The 17,689-nt window shown below is 42.1% G+C and overlaps 1 protein-coding gene across 8 annotated transcripts in view; it reads right to left on the bottom strand.

Annotated features, from left to right (window-relative positions):
* Positions 1–8: 8 nt before the first annotated feature.
* The window catches only part of pde7a (phosphodiesterase 7A), a 22,970-nt gene continuing 5,289 nt past the window's right edge, over positions 9–17,689 (bottom strand). For 2 of the 8 annotated variants that reach the window (XM_005912197.3, XM_042223826.1), the window contains 12 exons: positions 10,692–10,752; positions 9,233–9,265; positions 7,970–8,059; positions 7,238–7,401; positions 7,061–7,124; positions 3,439–3,635; positions 2,975–3,106; positions 2,765–2,856; positions 2,481–2,625; positions 2,307–2,403; positions 2,122–2,202; positions 9–2,019 (listed from right to left, as the gene is read on the bottom strand). In XM_005912197.3, coding sequence (XP_005912259.1) covers positions 1,745–2,019; positions 2,122–2,202; positions 2,307–2,403; positions 2,481–2,625; positions 2,765–2,856; positions 2,975–3,106; positions 3,439–3,635; positions 7,061–7,124; positions 7,238–7,401; positions 7,970–8,059; positions 9,233–9,265; positions 10,692–10,752 — 1,431 coding nt within the window. In that variant the 3' untranslated portion in view covers positions 9–1,744. The remainder of the gene's footprint in view (positions 2,020–2,121; positions 2,203–2,306; positions 2,404–2,480; positions 2,626–2,764; positions 2,857–2,974; positions 3,107–3,438; positions 3,636–7,060; positions 7,125–7,237; positions 7,402–7,969; positions 8,060–9,232; positions 9,266–10,691; positions 10,753–17,689) is intronic. The other 6 variants (XM_042223952.1, XM_014337028.2, XM_042223916.1 and 3 more) reach the window with 3 other exon arrangements.

Genomic DNA, 17,689 nt, shown 5'->3' on the forward strand with positions numbered 1-17,689 from the left:
AACTCAAGCATTTGTCAACAACGGGTTTTATTATTCAAATTGTAACTGCAACAGGCATGTATCAAAAAGGTCAATACAGCAAAGCCTTTACAAAATCTGGCTTGACACTGAAGTCTTCCCAAAAAATGGCTGTCGCAACAAATTGTAAACAGTTTTTGTCAACAGTCTTACAGCACTTAACAGCAAAATACAAATCAGCTAAAGTAAGAAAAAAAAGCACCTGTTATCTTTCAAAATGTATAAACACAAACACAACTTGTGGCACTATACAGAATCAAAGTAGACAAACCAAACACGAAGAAATGGAATGTTCAAATTCACTCGACAATTTTGTTTCCGTACAAAAGAAGAAGAAAAGAAAAGATAGCTGGAGTTGTTCCTCGCAACAAAAAGGCAAAGGGATCGGACAGTGCATCAAAAGACAAGCACGCCATGCAGTTGATGGGAACAGGAGTTGGTTTGGTCACTTAGCATAGTTTGTGCATAGTTGTAAGGCATCAGTCGAGCAGTCCTTTAGGTTTCATGTGGCTGTGAGACATTCTGAGGAGAGGGAGACTCCTTAGTTAGATCCTAACCACCCAATAATAATAATAATAATAATAAAAACTTGCATTATCCTCCTCCCCTTTTACAAAAAAGAAATAAATTTTTAAAACAAAAAAAAAAAAACGTCTGCAAACCCTGAGCAAGTCGAGTTGCGTGGAGTTGACTTCCAGGTGAGATGCATGTGCGGTGACTAACCACCCTCCAGTCTGGCAGGGAAGGTTCCCACCCACCCTCACCCCACTGCCCCAAGTTTAACCAGGACTGGATGATGTGGAAACATCAGAAAGAGACTATTTCCTATAATACCTTCACAGGATGTCTTGGAAACAAAGCTGCTCATCGAACGCCGCTGTTATTCGGGAGTGCAGGAACACATGGTAGAACAGGTGGAGTCATTTATGGCATCTGGTGTGTCTGAATAAGGTTCTGCTCATGGCTTTGACAGGGTGTGTGTGTGTGTGGGGGGTAACAGTTCAAAATGAGTGGTTTCTTCACATCTGTGCTTCGAAGGCAAATGTGGGGCCGACGTGATTCGTTTCAGTTCGACGGAAAGATACAAAACAAACAAGACGCGTAAACAGTCTTCGTAGAGGCAGCAAAAGGACTGGGCTTGTCACATTTTTTTTCTGTTGTTTTTTTTTTTTTACATGAGGAAGAATCTTCAATACCAATGCAACAACGGCATTACTCCAAAGTCTTAGAAAGGTCTGAACACTCCAGTTGTCTCAGTCAATACAGTTCAGATCATTCTTCAAATCTTTGTTTTCAAATGGCACTTAAAAAAATACCAGAAAAAAGGTCTTCTTCAGTTCTTATACTGCTTTCCCCTTAAAGTTCACAAACTTAAAAAAAAAAAAAAAAAAGGTGGTGCGTTCAGTCAGTAATGCCAAAACTACAGAGGACAAATAAATAAAGCAAATAAAAAGAAAAAATACAGCAGTAGCCAAATGAGGTATCTATGTATTGCTCTATGCCAAAAAAAAAAGAGGAATTAAAATTAAATAAATTAAGTAAAATCAGTGGTTTATCAAGATGGGAGGCCAAAGCAACAAAACATAAACTAGGTGTTCGGAACGGGTGGGGCAGCGGCGTGGCCGCAAACCGCTGGGTGCCCCACCCGACCCCCTCAGTGTATTGTGAGGCCCTGAGGCCCCCCAGGGGTCACGAGGTTGAGGTGAAATGGCACAGAAGGAGTGTGTCAGGATTCTCTGCTTCCCTGAGGTATTTCTTTGGAGCTGGTTCCTCCTGCGGTCGTAGCTGTGCTGCCGTCACTCGGCGCGGTGGCAGCGTCTCCTGTGTCTGCGCAGGCCGTGCTGGGCTCTGCCTCCTCGGAGACCGGAGCCGGCTCCTGCTGTAAGCCTCCCCAGCTGGCTTTGTTTAGCCCCATGTGACCCAGCATGGTCTGGGACAGACGTGTGTCACAGAAACGGGCCCACTCTGCAAACAGCGGCTCAGCCACATATGTCATAAAGCCTGAGGGAGGAGAAAGGGTGGCAGATGCTGATTAGGACGAGTATTTGCATTACACGCAAGCCGTTGATAACGGGGGACTAAAAACAGAGCCAAAATCCTTGCCTATTTGAATGTTGCCGACTGTGTTCATCTCTCTGTCGCAAAGTGGGCTGACTTCAAGTTTGTGCTTCTTCTCAATGTCTCCTGCAAGAGTGTAACAAAGACTTTAATAAACAAGAAGAAAGAAAGGACCTCCAATCTGGAGAAGAAAGAGCAAAACAAATAAGGGAAAAATATGGACAGATAACCTTGTTGGAAGAACTCCTCTGTCACTTTCTCACTCCACTGTTTGCTCAGCTCCCATGGTCTGCAGGGGTTACAGATATCTGCACACTTCAGGGCCATCTGCATTGGAAAAGCAAAGATAAATATGAACCTGCTGTTTGCTGAGATGCAGGAGCTTTTTTTAAACCAACACTGACCTGCAGGACGAAATGACGATGGCTGGCGGTGCTCATGCACAGGTTCTCCTGGTCCAGGTGCAAGCGAAACCTGGACAGGTAGTCATTCTGCCTGCTGATGTCCGTGGCCAAGATTAAGGAACCCAAATCCCTCTCCATGTTCAGCCTGAGGTATTACAAAGCAGGTTTGTTTAAGAAAACACATTTTAAAGCAAAGAGCGGTCTTATGAAAGAACTCTGTTTCTGCACAGCCTTGTAAGTGGCACAGTTTGAGTTCTCTTTGTGTTTCCCAGTGTCAGACTGACCTGTCCTCAGCAGGCAAATGGGAGAAGAGCCCAGTCTCTCTGAGCAGACCCACTGCTGACTTCCAGTGGTGGTTTTCTAGAACTGAGGTATTCTAGGTGTACAAACGAGAAATTGTGTGTGCACGTTAATTTAATACATCGTACAACATCCTTCACTGAAGTCTTCTAATAGGTTAGGCAGGCTAAAGAGTGACTGCTTTGTTGCCTTACTCTATAGAGTGTGGCAAGATAGTGGTCAGTCTTGATGAGGAAAGGCTGGTTGACCCCAGGATGGTCCAGGTCATGGGTGGCAGCTGCTAAGAGTCCCAGTAAGATGTCTTTGGAGGTCAGAGACTTGGCAAGCTGCACAAAAAAATAATGCAAGAAGGGTTTAAAATACAAGAATGCCTTCTCCGAAGAACTCTCAGCTCTGCAAATAGCATACTTTTATTCAAAATCTGTCTGTAAGAGCACTTATTTGGATGCATTATCAAACGCACATCTTAATGGTAGCATTCACTGGTTAGACTGAAAGAAGCTGATGAGGAAAGCCTGTACTGTGAGTTGAATACTGTTGAAGCAAGAAACCTTGGCTATGCAAGAATTTTTTTTTAAGAAGACCTTGTTGTGGCTAGCAAAGGACTGGGTGAGAGTTAGCTACTTAAACCCAAAAGAGCTCACGTGTTTTGTCTCACCATGGGCTCTCGCAGGTAGCAGTACATGGCCTGTGTGACATCTGCAGCATGGACAGCGTTGTGGTACGGGTTGTCGCTGTGGTAGTCCTCCTGAACCATGACCAAAAACCTCCAGAGTTTGACCATGTCCAGCTGGAAGAGCTCCACCAGCCCATACTGGTTCAGCAGGTGGAAAGTCAGGGTGATCAGGCTGTTTCCTGAGCAAGAAGTCAAATCAGAATGATCACTCTGCATTCATCCCTTAAGTTCACCTATAAAAGCTGCAACTGAACGCTGCTGAACTCAACAATAATCACTTCTATTGCCAGTCTTTTTTTATGGATGCATCCATCTTTCCTAATTCTGCCTCCACTACACCACCTCCTCCTAATTGCACCAGGTTGCACCAGTCTGATTTTTAATAGTTGTGATTCTCACCACTGCAATCCTTAACTTCTGCTTTTGAAGTTTAACTCGGGTCAGGTCAGAGACGGGTCAAGAACATGTCTTAAAGCTGTTTGGATGATTGGATTGAGGTTACCTCAATTATACAGTGCAGGATGTGCAATTATATACATGATGAGAATTTCTTTTCATCCTCATTACGAGAGTGGCACTTAGTGGTTCAAAAATAAGAGAATGTAGAAAAAACGAATTACTTTTGTTTACCATTGACTTCCTGAACTCCACTGCTGCAGTCTGGCTTTCACACAGACCAGCTGCCCCCCCCCCAAAAAAAGGAGTATGATGAAAATACAAAGCACAATCTCTGAAGCTTCTTTCACACGTCAGCTTAAGAGAGTTGGAATATTTTCCCGCATTATCCTTTCTCACATGTCGTACACAGCAGGAAATTGTCTGCCTCAGACATGCTCTCACTACAGGAAGTACACCTGGTGGTTTGCGCGAGGGATCTTACTGGACGCAGAGGGGAGGAGGCAGCGCACACGTCACGCCTGCTCGCTAGCAGTAAATACGCCAGAGTATTAGCTGCGCTATTTGCACACTGGTGCAATCAGACATCACATGGACACTGTACTATGCAGCCCGCAGATGAACAGACCTGCTAATGGAGAAATGACTGACATTTCTCCCACGCACCACTGCCGTGTGCTGGAGTATGTCCCAGCTGTCATACAGTAAGAGGTGGGGTACACCCTGGACAGGGCACCAGTCTGTGAGGTTTAGAGAAATTCAGGGCTACAGTGCATGTGTGAAAACAGCTTATGGAAAAATATTCTTGAGGATTTTAGAGGTTACAGGAGTACACACAGAAAGGAGGAGGGGCTAATTCAGAAGAGTATGCACTTCTATCCTATTACACAGATAAATAAATATAGGGCCTCCACACCAATACACTTAAAATAATTTGAGTTTAGTTTAATACAAATCTAAATAATACAACACTGTATGTTTATTTTCTGTCAAGCCTGGGCTTTGCTTAGACATAAAACAGCTGATGTATATTTAAAGTAAAACAGTGACATAGCTGCAGAGCTAATCCTAAAACTGTGCCAGGTATCAGATAGATGGCACCAGCGCCAACACTTTAAATCTCAACCAGAGGTCAGGATTCACCAGTCAGTGTGCACGACAATCAGCCACAACATTAAAACCGCCGACAGGTGGAGTGAATATTGATCATTTTGTTACAACACCTTCAGTGCTGTCATTCATGTGGGTGTTACTTTGAAACAATGTTTCACGAGTGGCATTTATCAGAGTCAGAACACGCACACCTTTTCTTCTTTTTACTTGGTCCCTTTAAGGATAGCCACTGAGGATCATCTGCCTCCATCTTACTCTATCCATATCTATCCTCATGTGTCACACCAAACCTCTGCAGGTCCTCCTTCACTGCATCTGTGGTCTCAGTCTTTTCCTCCTGCCAGGTTGCTTCTTTTTCGTCCGACTGTCACAAAACCCTTTTTCAGTATATCCATCATCCCTTCTATTTGCATGTCCAAACAATCTCAGACTTCCCTCTCTAACTTTGTATCCAAACTGCTCAATCTGATCTGAAATCTGCCTCATTCCCAACCAAGGTTATTATCGTTAACGAAAACTAACGAAATAACGAAAACTAGAAGTGAAAAAACATTTTTGTTAACGGAAATAAAAATAAAAACAAAAAAAGGAAAACTAACTAAAACTGTAATGAGTGTTCACAAAACTAACTAAAACTGTAATGAGTGTTCACAAAACTAACTAAAATTAACTGAATTTATAGCAAAAATGTGTTTAGTTTTCATTGATGTGTGCGTGTCATACAATAGTCAAGGGTGAAAATGAAGTTTAGTTTCCAGATTTTTTTCTTGCTGCGTCTCATTATGCCAGCAGGTGGCAGTACGTTAGTCGAGTCGTCTGTGTTGCTGCTCAGTCCACACGCAGAATCATGTCAGGAAAAGTCGGGAGAAAGCGCCAGAGTCCAATTTGGGATTACTTTGAATATGACTGTGTTTTGGATAAAGCAAGTTTCTTGTAGTGGAAAGAGACAAATTATGAGGGACATTTCTAAAGGGAAAAAAATCCGACAAACCTTAAAGTGCACTTGAAAAGCTCACACAAGAAGGCTAACCTAGCTTACCTTGAGAAGGTAAGGGAGCACACTCAACCCTCATCCCCAGAAAACAGAAGCTAACCCCAGGCAAGGCAGCGTGATGCATCCCGAGATAACAGGAATGGGATACAACTGTGTGAGTCAATTGCCTTCAAAAAGTTTATCAATTCACTTGAACCAAAATTACGAACACCCGGTGCTGCGAGAGTTAATAGTCTCATTAGAGCCAAGATATACATTTTATAGTTGCCTGGTATCAATGGTTGTTCATCTGCCTTTATTTATTTATTTATTTATTTATTTATGTATGTATTTATTTATTTAAAGAACCCATAGGTGGGAATGTGAGTTGTCTGTCTCTGCGTGTTAGCCCTGCGACAGACAGGCGACCTGTCCAGGGTGCAGGGTGTGGTAGCTGGAATAGCAACATACCCAAGGATAAGCAGAAGAGAATGACTGATATGATGAAACTGGGATTTTGTTACACTTAATTATTGCAAACAACTAAAATTATAACTGAAACTAATCAAAACTAAACTGAAACTAAGGCTTTTCAAAAAATAAAAACCAAACTAAACTAGCAAACAATTGGTAAAAACTAATTAAAACTGATATAAAATTGAAAATCTGAAGTCAAAACTAAATAAAAATAAAAACTAATGAAAATTGCAAAACTATTAAAACCCTGTTCCCAACAAAAGCATTTTCAGCTCTGCCACCTCCCGCTCGGTCTCCTGTCTTTTTGTCATCCACCTTCACTCTAGTTCTTGTACACCCTCCGCATTGTGTCGATCTGGCCTCTAAAGTCACGCAAATTTTGTAATCAGACTGCAAGTGTGAGGCTCCATGTGGATGTAGAGTGGCCATTACATTGCAACAACAGCGCACGCATGACATTGTGCCGTCTGTGTCCACAACAGAGTAAAATCTTCACTTTGCACGTCTTGTGTCCGTTCCCTGATGGCTGTTTTTGGGTCACAAGGAGGAACTGCGGTTTTAACGTTGTGGCTGATTGATGTCAGTTAAGGCATCATGGCATTTAGAACAACGTCTCAGAAGTCCTACAGATTATATTTTACCTACCATTTGTCAACCTATCGAAGAGGAAAATGTCAAAATTCCAATTCCCGACTTTTTCCAGCATGCACTACGATAGAGAAAAGAGAGAGTTTTACGTGAGGTTTGGAAAAAATTAATTATAAAAAGAAAATGTGCACTTCTGTTTTATTGTGGTGCCAAATATTACAAATAGTCCCATACTCTAGCCTGTCCAGTGTAATCTTCATCGAGGATGTGGAGGGGTATCTGCTGGGGGACTCCTCGCAGCAGACGGGACGAATGCAGGTATCTCTGGAAGCTGAGCAGCCTGTGGACCCGCCTTTCAGGATCATAGCTGGCCGACGTGGAGCCGCAGCCCAGCCGTGCTGCGCACACAAACACACAGATGCACACGATATTTTACAAAGGATACAACATCTAAAACAGACGACAACGTTGGGGCATGTTCATTTCTAAACCTCGTTAGGCCCGGAGAATTACTTGGCTCGGACAAGCTTGGTGGGGATCTGACACCAACACAGCAATACACAAACAGTTGCTGCTGACACAGCCGCCCACTCATAAGCCTTTCGTCTGGGATCACACAGCAGACATGCTTTGTCAGTGGTCTCTCTCCCTCCCTCTCTCTCACACGCGCACACACCCCACAAAAGGCACTGTGTCTGAGTAAACTGTCGCTGCAATCCAGAAACACGTCAGCGTGAGGTAGGATTAATCTTGGGTCAAAAATGTCAACAAGTACACTCAAACGTTTTCATTGAAAAATGAAAGTGGTGCTTTATCGTGCACCTGTAAGCCTCAAACAAGGTTTATAGTAAGGCACACCTCAGAGACAAGAACACAGGCGTCTTTCAGTCACGCAGGACAGGATTAGTCTGTGACTCCTACCGGGGAGGCTGGTTTTTTTAGTCAAGATGCTCGGGCTGTACTCACTGTGAAGCGTTCGGAAGTCGATGCACAGGTACGGGTGGGAGCTTCTACGTTCCGGTTCAAATCCAACCTGACTTCTCACTCTCACATCTCCTAGAAGAAATCAACACTTATTTCCTCAAGATTCATACAGCGTGAAAAGAAGTCCAGAAGTGCATCCAATTAGTAATCTTTTGGCGCTATATCCTGGAGTTTATCTTGCTTTAGTGACACAAAGATGGGCTTTACCACATGACAATGTAGTAAATCTTCTTTCATTTGGATTTTTAAGAAGCTGAAACTTACTCTGGTTTTCTGGCAACATCCAAAGACAGAGCAAATATTTATATCTTACTAGTTGCTATTTTTGCGATTTCTGTTATTATAAACTGTTATTTCTCCCCGTGTTTCTTGCTACCTGCCCTTTTTAGTAGCTTGTGCTTAAATTGCTCTAATGTCAAACACTTTTACTTGACTGTCATAGCCTCATAGCACTGAATCCTAACAAAATAATCAACAAAATCTTTCAAATTTGCTTTTTTCTAGAAAACCATTTATTATACCTCAGAGTGTTGACAGAAAACCTACCCCACCCCCTCCCCAATCACGTCTCAGCTTTTCTAAACAAGGAAATAATCCTTCTTATGTGAAGCTTTGGAACTAAATCATGACGTGTGACAGGACGCTGTGGTAAAACCCATCATCTCTGTACTCCCCAGCAAGCTAAAACAAGCAAGAGATTGTGGAAAATACTATTTGACCAAGACCCAGTGTGGACTATCCATGTGCGGGCACAGTCACACACAAGCACACACTCCTATGTTCCAGAAGAGGAAACTCAACGGACAGACAAGTCAAACAGCTGAGCATGCAATGCCATGTCTGCTCTACTATTAGTACTCCGAGCCACTGAGAAGGATATATAGCCGATCTGTGACTGGTTTTAGTAGTCAGGCAGAGAAACAGAGACAGGCTCCAAACTCAGACCTAACAGACGGCGGCCGGCCTGCTTGCTTGCTTGTAGGCTGCAGTCGAGAGCAGTGAGAGCACAGTGAGGTGACAGGATGGTGCTATGACTGATGCAGCAAATGCTAGTGTGTTGTTCCAGGTAACACTGTATGTACAGCAAGACTCTATACTGCAGTATACTGATTAAAGGTGCGATGGTATGCTTCCAGCATAGCACTTAAATTGTGTCACGTGTGCATCAGTTTATCAACAAAAAAAAAAAAAAAAAAAAAAAAAGTAGTCACACCAGTGTGTTCCCACAACCACCTTGTTACTTACTTGCAAACAGCTGTTTGAATACTACACAAGCTCCTATCAAAATACCAAAAACTAAGAATTACTATTCACGGCATAGCGGCGCTAAACATTACTTTGAAAAGCTATTCATGAATGTTTAGTTTCGATTGCACAATATGAATTCTGCGAAAATAAACAAAAAAAACACCACAATTCATGCACTTTTAGGCAGTCGTCATATGCCCATATGTATGCACATCTGTCGCATCTGCAGATGCAAACACACGTGCTCGGGCCCAGAGCGCGTCTGTCTGCGCGAGTTTGCGTGATTAGTGCGTTTTGAGTGTCAAAGGGTCCACGTCTCCCCTATGGTGCATTAGTGCTGGAGCTCTGGGGTGAATGTAGGTCATGTCATTATAACTGATGAGGCAAAAGCTCTGAGTCCTGCTATTTGAAAGCACATCAGCATTAACTTGGCAGACTGAACCCAGGCCCAGGCCAGCACCCGTCTGCATTAGCGTGCCTCTCCTTACACTTAATTTAATCTGAAAATCTACACACACAGATGCTTTATGCCTGTGACATATGAGACTGCCATCATACTTAGCTAAGTAAAATGATTGAAAAGCTAAAGCTCCTTCACTCAGCTCAATGAAATGCTGTTATTATGACTAGACTAGGCAGCAGTTGACTCATGATCGTGCTGGAAAGAAACAAAGTATGACAATAATATGTTGTTTTTGGTTTTTTTCACTTTTTTTTTCACGCTGAGCTAATACTGATAGCTCCCTGCCCGCTCACTACATTTCATAGCAGCAATCTAAAATATCCAAGAAGAATACAGACAGGATAACACTTCAAGCAATTCTACTCTTCTTCTTTGCTGCTACCTCCCAGCCAACAAGTATGATATGAGGTGCCAAAAGTTCCATGCAAAACAGCATCCTTGTTTAGTACACATACCTCAGGGGTATAACCAGCCTCTAATCGCACCATTATCCCCAGTAACCTTATTGATTACGGAGCTGAACTGGCTGCTTCCTAGATGCATTTGACTCCATCTGCCTGGCAGAGCTATGAACCTTCATCCTCACATCCATTTTCTAAGCTGCTTATCCTCTTTAGGGTCACTGAGTGCGAATGGACATGCACGAATGCACGCATATGTACACAAAAAAATAACCTCAGCCAAAGATGCTTTAGTTTATTTACAGTTAAAATAAAAACCGTATGCTCATCACATATCTGATTGAACTTTTAAGACTGAAGACTACCGATACACATGCATGCACGCACACACACACACACACACCCTGAACCCTATCGTGACTTAAAAGATTAAAAAAGGCCAGGGATTGAAAGGATTCTGGACATGCCCTTAAATGCGCATCTCAGTGCTTTTATTTTAGACGATCACAGAGAAGGTAAACCTTCCGAGGTCTCGAAGTAGTGTGACTGTGTCTCTACTGTGTGTATGTAGAAAGAGCAGGTTAACACTTACCTAGCATACGAATATACAGCGCTGTCTGGTCAGAGCTGTCGTAGGAGATGGCCCCTCGTCTCTGAGCAGGAGAAAAAAAAAACAGAAGAAACGAAAAGAAAACATCAGCTATTGTTCAACCGATACAGTGCAACGCAATTACAAATACTGCCGAACAACAAAGAGGTCCCGCCTGTCCAAAACCACGTGTGAAGTATAACAGTCCCTGATCACCAATAAAGACCAGTGGTGCTCGAAACATCACTTCTTTTTATTGGTTCAATAAATAATTGTAAACCTGAGCCCTGCAGCTGTTTTCTTACTATAACAATCACAGTGCAACAACAGGCGCACCCCAAAACACTTCTTCTGAAACATGTGCCTTATTATTTTTATTTTTTTTACATTTTAATGCATATGCAGGACTTGATAAGAGGAGGGTGGTGTAATGCTTCTGCTGCAGGTTCTAATCTCCAGTGTGTACTCTGTATACTCTGGTGTTATACTGATAAACATGCTCTAGCACCGTGTCATCAGCCTTATTCGGCACTGCTATCAGGCATGTGAGAAACACATGTGCTATTTGGGGACACACGCACACAAACACACACACACACACAGACACCAATAGTATTTTTTTGATGTGTGAGGTTCTTATGCAACTTAAAGATTTGCCTCAAAGCACAGTTTGAAAATGCAGAAGTATTAAAAGTATAGATATATTTTCTAAAGTTATTTATTCTGATGTCAGCACGTGAATGCACTTTGATTTAGTAAAAGTGACTATGGTGGAATTGACAGCTTGTACAGATGTGACGGACCAGCTAGCAACAAGTCAACTTATCAGCTTAAGAGTCTAAACTCAGAGCTTCTGGCAGCTGCTTCATAAAAGACTTTTTTTTGCTTCGTCTTCTTAAAAGCAGTTACAGGAAGTGTTTAGTGGCCATCTGCTAACTGTTTATTCAATAAAGTCTGAGCTAAATCTAGATTTGGACATTTAATTTAGACTTTTTATTCCATGTCAGAGTGTGCCAAGGAAAAATAAAATGATGAAAAACCTTTTCAATGCAAGACAAAAGCAGAGGGAGCATTATGCGTAAATAACATTAAACAACACTCAGTCCTTTCTAAATAGTACCCCTGTGTTAGGATTCGGTCTATGCCTTCCATAATCCAAAAAGCACACTTTAAAGCAGTGGACTAAGACAGGCCACAACCAGACTTGCACTATGATGAATAAATCTTTAACGTGCATTGAACGACGCCCATTCGTTTACTTAACCGTCATTCAGTTCAGGATGGAGCCTATCCCAGCTGTCAACGAGCAAGCATTGTGATACACCCTGAACAGGTTGCCAGTCCATCACAAGAGGCAAACAACCAATCGCACCCACATTCACACCTACAGCCAGTTCAGAATCACCAGTTAACCAAACGTGAGTATCTTAGGACTGTGGGAGGAAGCAGGAAGACTCGGGGGAGATCCCACACAAACACAGATACCCCTCCCCATAAAATAAAAAGCACATCAGGGAACTTTATTTATATTATTGTTCCTTGCACACAGAGACAGAGAAAGAGTTTCATGAACTTTACTGAAATGCAATTTAGTAGCAATTTCAAAAGCAAAATTAACTTCACTGCACAAAACTCTTCTGGAATATCACTTTTACTGCTTACTGTAACCCACGAACATGAAATACCACGTAAATGCTGTAACTTCCTGAAATACTTCTCTCAGTCAACACTGGGTTCAGCATCACATCCAAACAAATCACAATACCATTTCCTGTAAAGTAATGCACTTGACGCATCATGTTTTAAAATATGTAAATACTTCCTCAATATGCGTCAGCAGTGCAGCAAACGGCTTTGGTACGCGGGCTGCAGATACATTTTTAATGCATTGGGAAGAAAAGAAAAGAAGAATAAACCAGGAAATAAACCATTTAGGTTATTCAGGTTTCGAGAGAGGAAGCAAATGAGTTGAAGAAACATTGAAAAATGTTCCAGCAAACCATGTTTACTTCTTTATCCATGCATCCATCCATTCATCTTAATTGCTTATACAACTTAGGGTTGCAGGAGGTCAGCAGTCTATCCCAGGGTACACTCTGGGCTGGGATAACAATCCATTAGAGGATAAAATTTTTACTTTTATTCTCTGCACAAAAAACAAAATCCAGTCCTAACTAGTATTCCAGTGCATGAAGGCAGCTGCGACAATAGTGTTACTTGCACAGCAGTAGCTGTAGCAGGCACGACTGCCGTAACTACATATTTGCTCTGTTGACAGACAGCTGCCCAAGGCTACAGTGAGGTGCTGGCTCACCTCTCTGTGCACTTTACACATCCTGGCCCCCCTCCAGGTCAACTCTTCACTCACCCTAATGGGGCTACCCTTGTCTAGAGTTACCCCTTTCACAGAGATCCTGCATAACTGGAAGATTACCTCACTGATTGACTCTGTGCCAGACTTACGGCTCTCTACTAGGACAAACTGTTTTTAAAAGGAAGATGTTTTGGTCCACTGACAACCAACCTGTTCACTGTATACAACTCTAAAGAACAAAAGGGCCTTACTGGATCCTTAACCCTCCAGGTTAACACAGGGCACCCTTCACTCAAAGCACTCTAATGAAAAGAGAGCATATTTTTATATAAAGGAAAGTTATAATAAAAATAGATTTAAAAAGGCAAAACTAGGAAGCTCTGTATTATGGTCCACAACTACAGAGTACAGCAATGGGCCTGATAAATGTGTCTAATCTGTGGCCATTTAACGACAGCCGGCAGGTCACACCAAACACAAACGCATGCAAAAACACAAATGCTCTGGCTTGTACACTCATTACCTCATATAATTAGGATTACTGTGAATCTTTCACACACACAGATATACACCTAACAATGTCTGTACTCTAAGCTCATGACAGCCACCAATCCAAAGCTAATATTTTACTGCCTAGCAAACAGCTTGACTCAGGGTGGGTAATGTGCAAAGCTGTATTTTAGTGTCAACAGGCCTCTGTGTTTACACATGGTGCAGTGTTTAGTGTGAGCATTATAGATTGTGGGTATGTTATCCACGGAGCTTGTGTGTGTGTGTGTGTGTGTGTGTGTGTGTGTGTGTGTGTGTGTGTGTGTGTGTGTGTGTGTGTGTGTAAGATGGGGGTTGGAATAGGCTGCAACACGTGTGGGAACTGTATAATGCTGGCTAAGAGTGGGTATGAAGAGTGACCAGCCCTGCTAACACAGCTAGCACCAACAAAACCTTTTGCCTGGCCACACACACACACACACACACACACACACACACAGGTCCAGCAGCCAGTTGGCGCTTACTGCCATGACCTCCCTTGTACAACAAGTTGGCAAGAGCTGCACTTTGTGTATGTCACATTCTCACTGTGAACAGAAGGGAAAGTCACATTTTACCCTTGAAATGGCCAGCCCACAACACACCCACACACAGAGACACACACCCTCACATACCCTTGACACGCCTTGCTGCACCAACACACAAAGCCAGACAACCATGGGCCTGTCATGGTCCAACAAGAAGTTAAGTCACTTTTTTAAGCTTTGCGCTTCTGGCATTTATGCTTCACAGCTGTGACTGAGATACGAAGACAGATGCAAGATATCAACTGAAGAACTTGAGCTAAATGTCACATGCACACTTAATTTATTAAAAAACTATTAGATTACTATGACCTGGATGACTGAGAACCTACACAGATTTATTAAAGTTTAAAGAACAGTGTTTATTCACTTTAATTAACTTGAAATTACAACATATAAAAAGACGTCCAGCACTGAGCTTCTTTTTTTTTAATTGGTAATTAAAGTTTTGTTTTACTTCTTACGGTAGTTTGAGGGTTTAAAAAAAAAAAAAATTAGTTAAATGGGTCAACAACCTTTTTTTTTTTTTTAAATCAAGGCTTTAGAGACTGAAAAAGCATTAGTGCACATTATGCAAACTATATGGTGCACACAAGAAAAACAAGAGGTCTTGATTTTCTTGCACGTAACAATACAAGCCTTAGAGTGGCAGGTAGATACTAGTGAATGCCCTTTTTCATGTCATGACCAAAACTTGCTTGATTTGTTTCCCAATGACTTTAATACAGTTAAAGTTACTCCAAGCTGCTTCGAGCTGTCCTCCAAGAAACTGCAGCTTTAGAAACTCTGACTTCACTCTGGAGCAGTGCCAGTTTGCATTTGACCAACAGCCTCAGGGATGAAACAAGGCAGAGCCCAGATTAAAATTTCTTGCAAGTTTCTGTTCCTCTTTAGCATTTTCTTTAAACATTAGGTTAAAGCAAAACAGGGGTGTGATGGGTGAAACGTGACTCACTGGGCTGGAAAGCCATGAAGTCACCATCCAGCCATTTCTGGTGTGTTCAAGATAGTTTTACACAACACTTTTGTACTCTCTCCTGATCACCCCGAGCATTATAGCTACCAAAAAACAGTGATATGTGTGTACAGGATATGCTAATCTTGCCATCTAGATTTTCTAATAACTTGTAATAACTGCAAATGGAGTGAGTAAACACAGTGTGAAGTTGTTAGCTTTGCATAAGGAGGCAAAATGAGGACAGTTACAAGTCCAGATGGCATGTGAGTGAGCAAACATTTACGTTAACAAATCACCACACAAACAACAGGGCTGGCCACACCTTCGGTATATAGACATCTAGTTTAAAGACTAGCTGGCACATGTCAATCACAGAGCCCCTATGAAACAAAACAAATCATTATATTTTAACAGCAAAAAATGAACCCCCTTCTACCCAGCTCCCACTTGCTGTTAAAGAACCTGTAAGTAATGACAGTTGCTCAGGTCCCCAGGCTACTCTTGCCCAAAAACACTGAGGAATGAGAACATGGAAAGTTACGCAAGTCTGCATGTCAAAAGGTAGATTTCATCAGCTAGTATCAGTATTTGGTATCAACGTGGCTGGTTGTTACAGAAGTACATATCACTTCGATCACTGGTCACTTCGTTAGGTTCACTTGCTCAACTACTCAGTAACATAAGTATCTCTTTAGCCAATCCCACGGCAGCTACACAGTGCAATCAGGAATGCAGACATGGTTAAGATGACCTGGTGAAGTTCAAACTGAGAATCAGAATGGGGTAAAGGGTGATATGAGTGACTTTGAACTAGGCTTTTTTTTAAATTTTTTCATAAACTGCTGAATTACTGGGAATTTGGTGTAAACAACATGTAAGCATGGATGCGTCCCAGCTGACATCAATGGTCCAAGCTGGTGGTGATGCTCTATAACGGTGTGGGGATATTTTCTTAGCACATGTTGGGCCTCAACTGAGAATTGTTTTTGCTGATCATGTCCATCCTGTTATGACCACAGCGTAGTGTTCTCGAACATGACAACAGGTTCACAACAGCCTCCACTGTCACCTGATCTCAATCAGATAGAGCACCTTTGGCTTGTGGGGGAATGGGACATTCTCATCATAGATGTGCAGCCAACAAATCTGCAAGCAACTATGACGCTTCATGTCAATATGAACCAAAATCTCTGAGGAATGTTTCCAGCGCCTCGCTGTATCAATGTGTCGAGGCAAAAAGGGGCCTAGCCCAGTACTAGCAAGATGTAACTAATAAAGCGTCAGATGAGTATATATAGAGATATTTACCAGTTAAAAAAACTAAGCAAAACAAAAGAGAAAATAAAGGAAAAACAAACTCTACAATGCCTTTTGCAGAAATATTTTCAGTAACTTTTACCGGTAGGTCAATTTATCAATTTTTATACCAAAGGGATCGGTATCTCCACTCCATTCCATCAAAACACTAGCTGAGGGAATATTTTTCGGAAGAGTCATCCCTCCAGTGACTAAAGAGACTTGGGACATCGTAGCAAAGATGCACCGAAGCCGTTCTTGAGGCACATGTGAGCCTAACATCTTACTAACACGCATGTTGGTTTTTCCCTTTAATTTGCACCAAATCTTCTGAATTATACACTTTATTAAAACTTAAATGAGTAACAATGACTCATTCTGAAGGTTTTTTCAATTTACTTCAACATAGCTTTAAAATTTTAACAAAACTTCTATTGCTTTCGGTGCCTTTATATGAGTTGCAGTCTGTTGGTTTTTGATTGTAGCAGTCTGAGAACAAGCTAGCTTTAGTTCTGTTTGGCGTTTTAACCACTAGGCCTAACAGCGCAACCATTGTTCTCCCTGCAATTCCATCTAAGCTCGTTTACATACAGCTCTGTTTCTTATCTCGGCTTAGCGCCACTGCCTTGGGGCACAACACTCAGGTTTCTGAGGTCAGGACCTAATGTGAAAACTCCTCACTATGTGGCTGACCCCCAGGGCTTCATTGTTTGTCATTTTCTCACCCGTATAGTTAAACAGACACAAAAAAATATCAGAAAACATGCAGTATGATTAATGCATGCAGAATTAACCCAAAAACACTCATTTCAAAACACTCAGAAATTCAAAATCATTACTCAAAAAGCACTTTCACCAGAGCACCGTGAAAGAGCAGATACAGATGTCTGATGCCCTTTCAATGGCACAATCGAATGCAACATTCTCACACTTCCTGATTTGAAACACAGGCCTAAAACCAGCTTTTACTAGGTTATAAAGATCTTAGAATTTGACTTAAACTGAGGACCTGCCTATTCCAGTAAGCAAGTCCGCTGGGGCCAAGCAAATGAGGAAGCCAGCAGTATTCCAATAAACTGACATATCAAAAAACAAAGCAGTGCACACATAAACCCTATACACACACACACACACACATCCAAACCCCACACACACATATATGTAAATGCTCGAGATAAAAAGCAGGTGGACGGGTTTTTCACAAACCAAAAGCTTCCTTCTGACTTATGGCCTCTTGCAGCGCTCTGCTGTGTGGGACGCCAAATTCCAGAAACTGAGTGCTAGCCTATAAACAAAAGCAGATCTGGAGTGTGTGTGTGTGTGTGTGTGTGTGTGTGTGTGTGTGTGTGTGTGTGTGTGT

Source organism: Haplochromis burtoni, unplaced genomic scaffold (genome assembly GCF_018398535.1).
Source record: "Haplochromis burtoni strain Fernald_Lab_line unplaced genomic scaffold, NCSU_Asbu1 Contig_1, whole genome shotgun sequence".
Lineage (NCBI taxonomy): Eukaryota > Metazoa > Chordata > Actinopteri > Cichliformes > Cichlidae > Haplochromis > Haplochromis burtoni.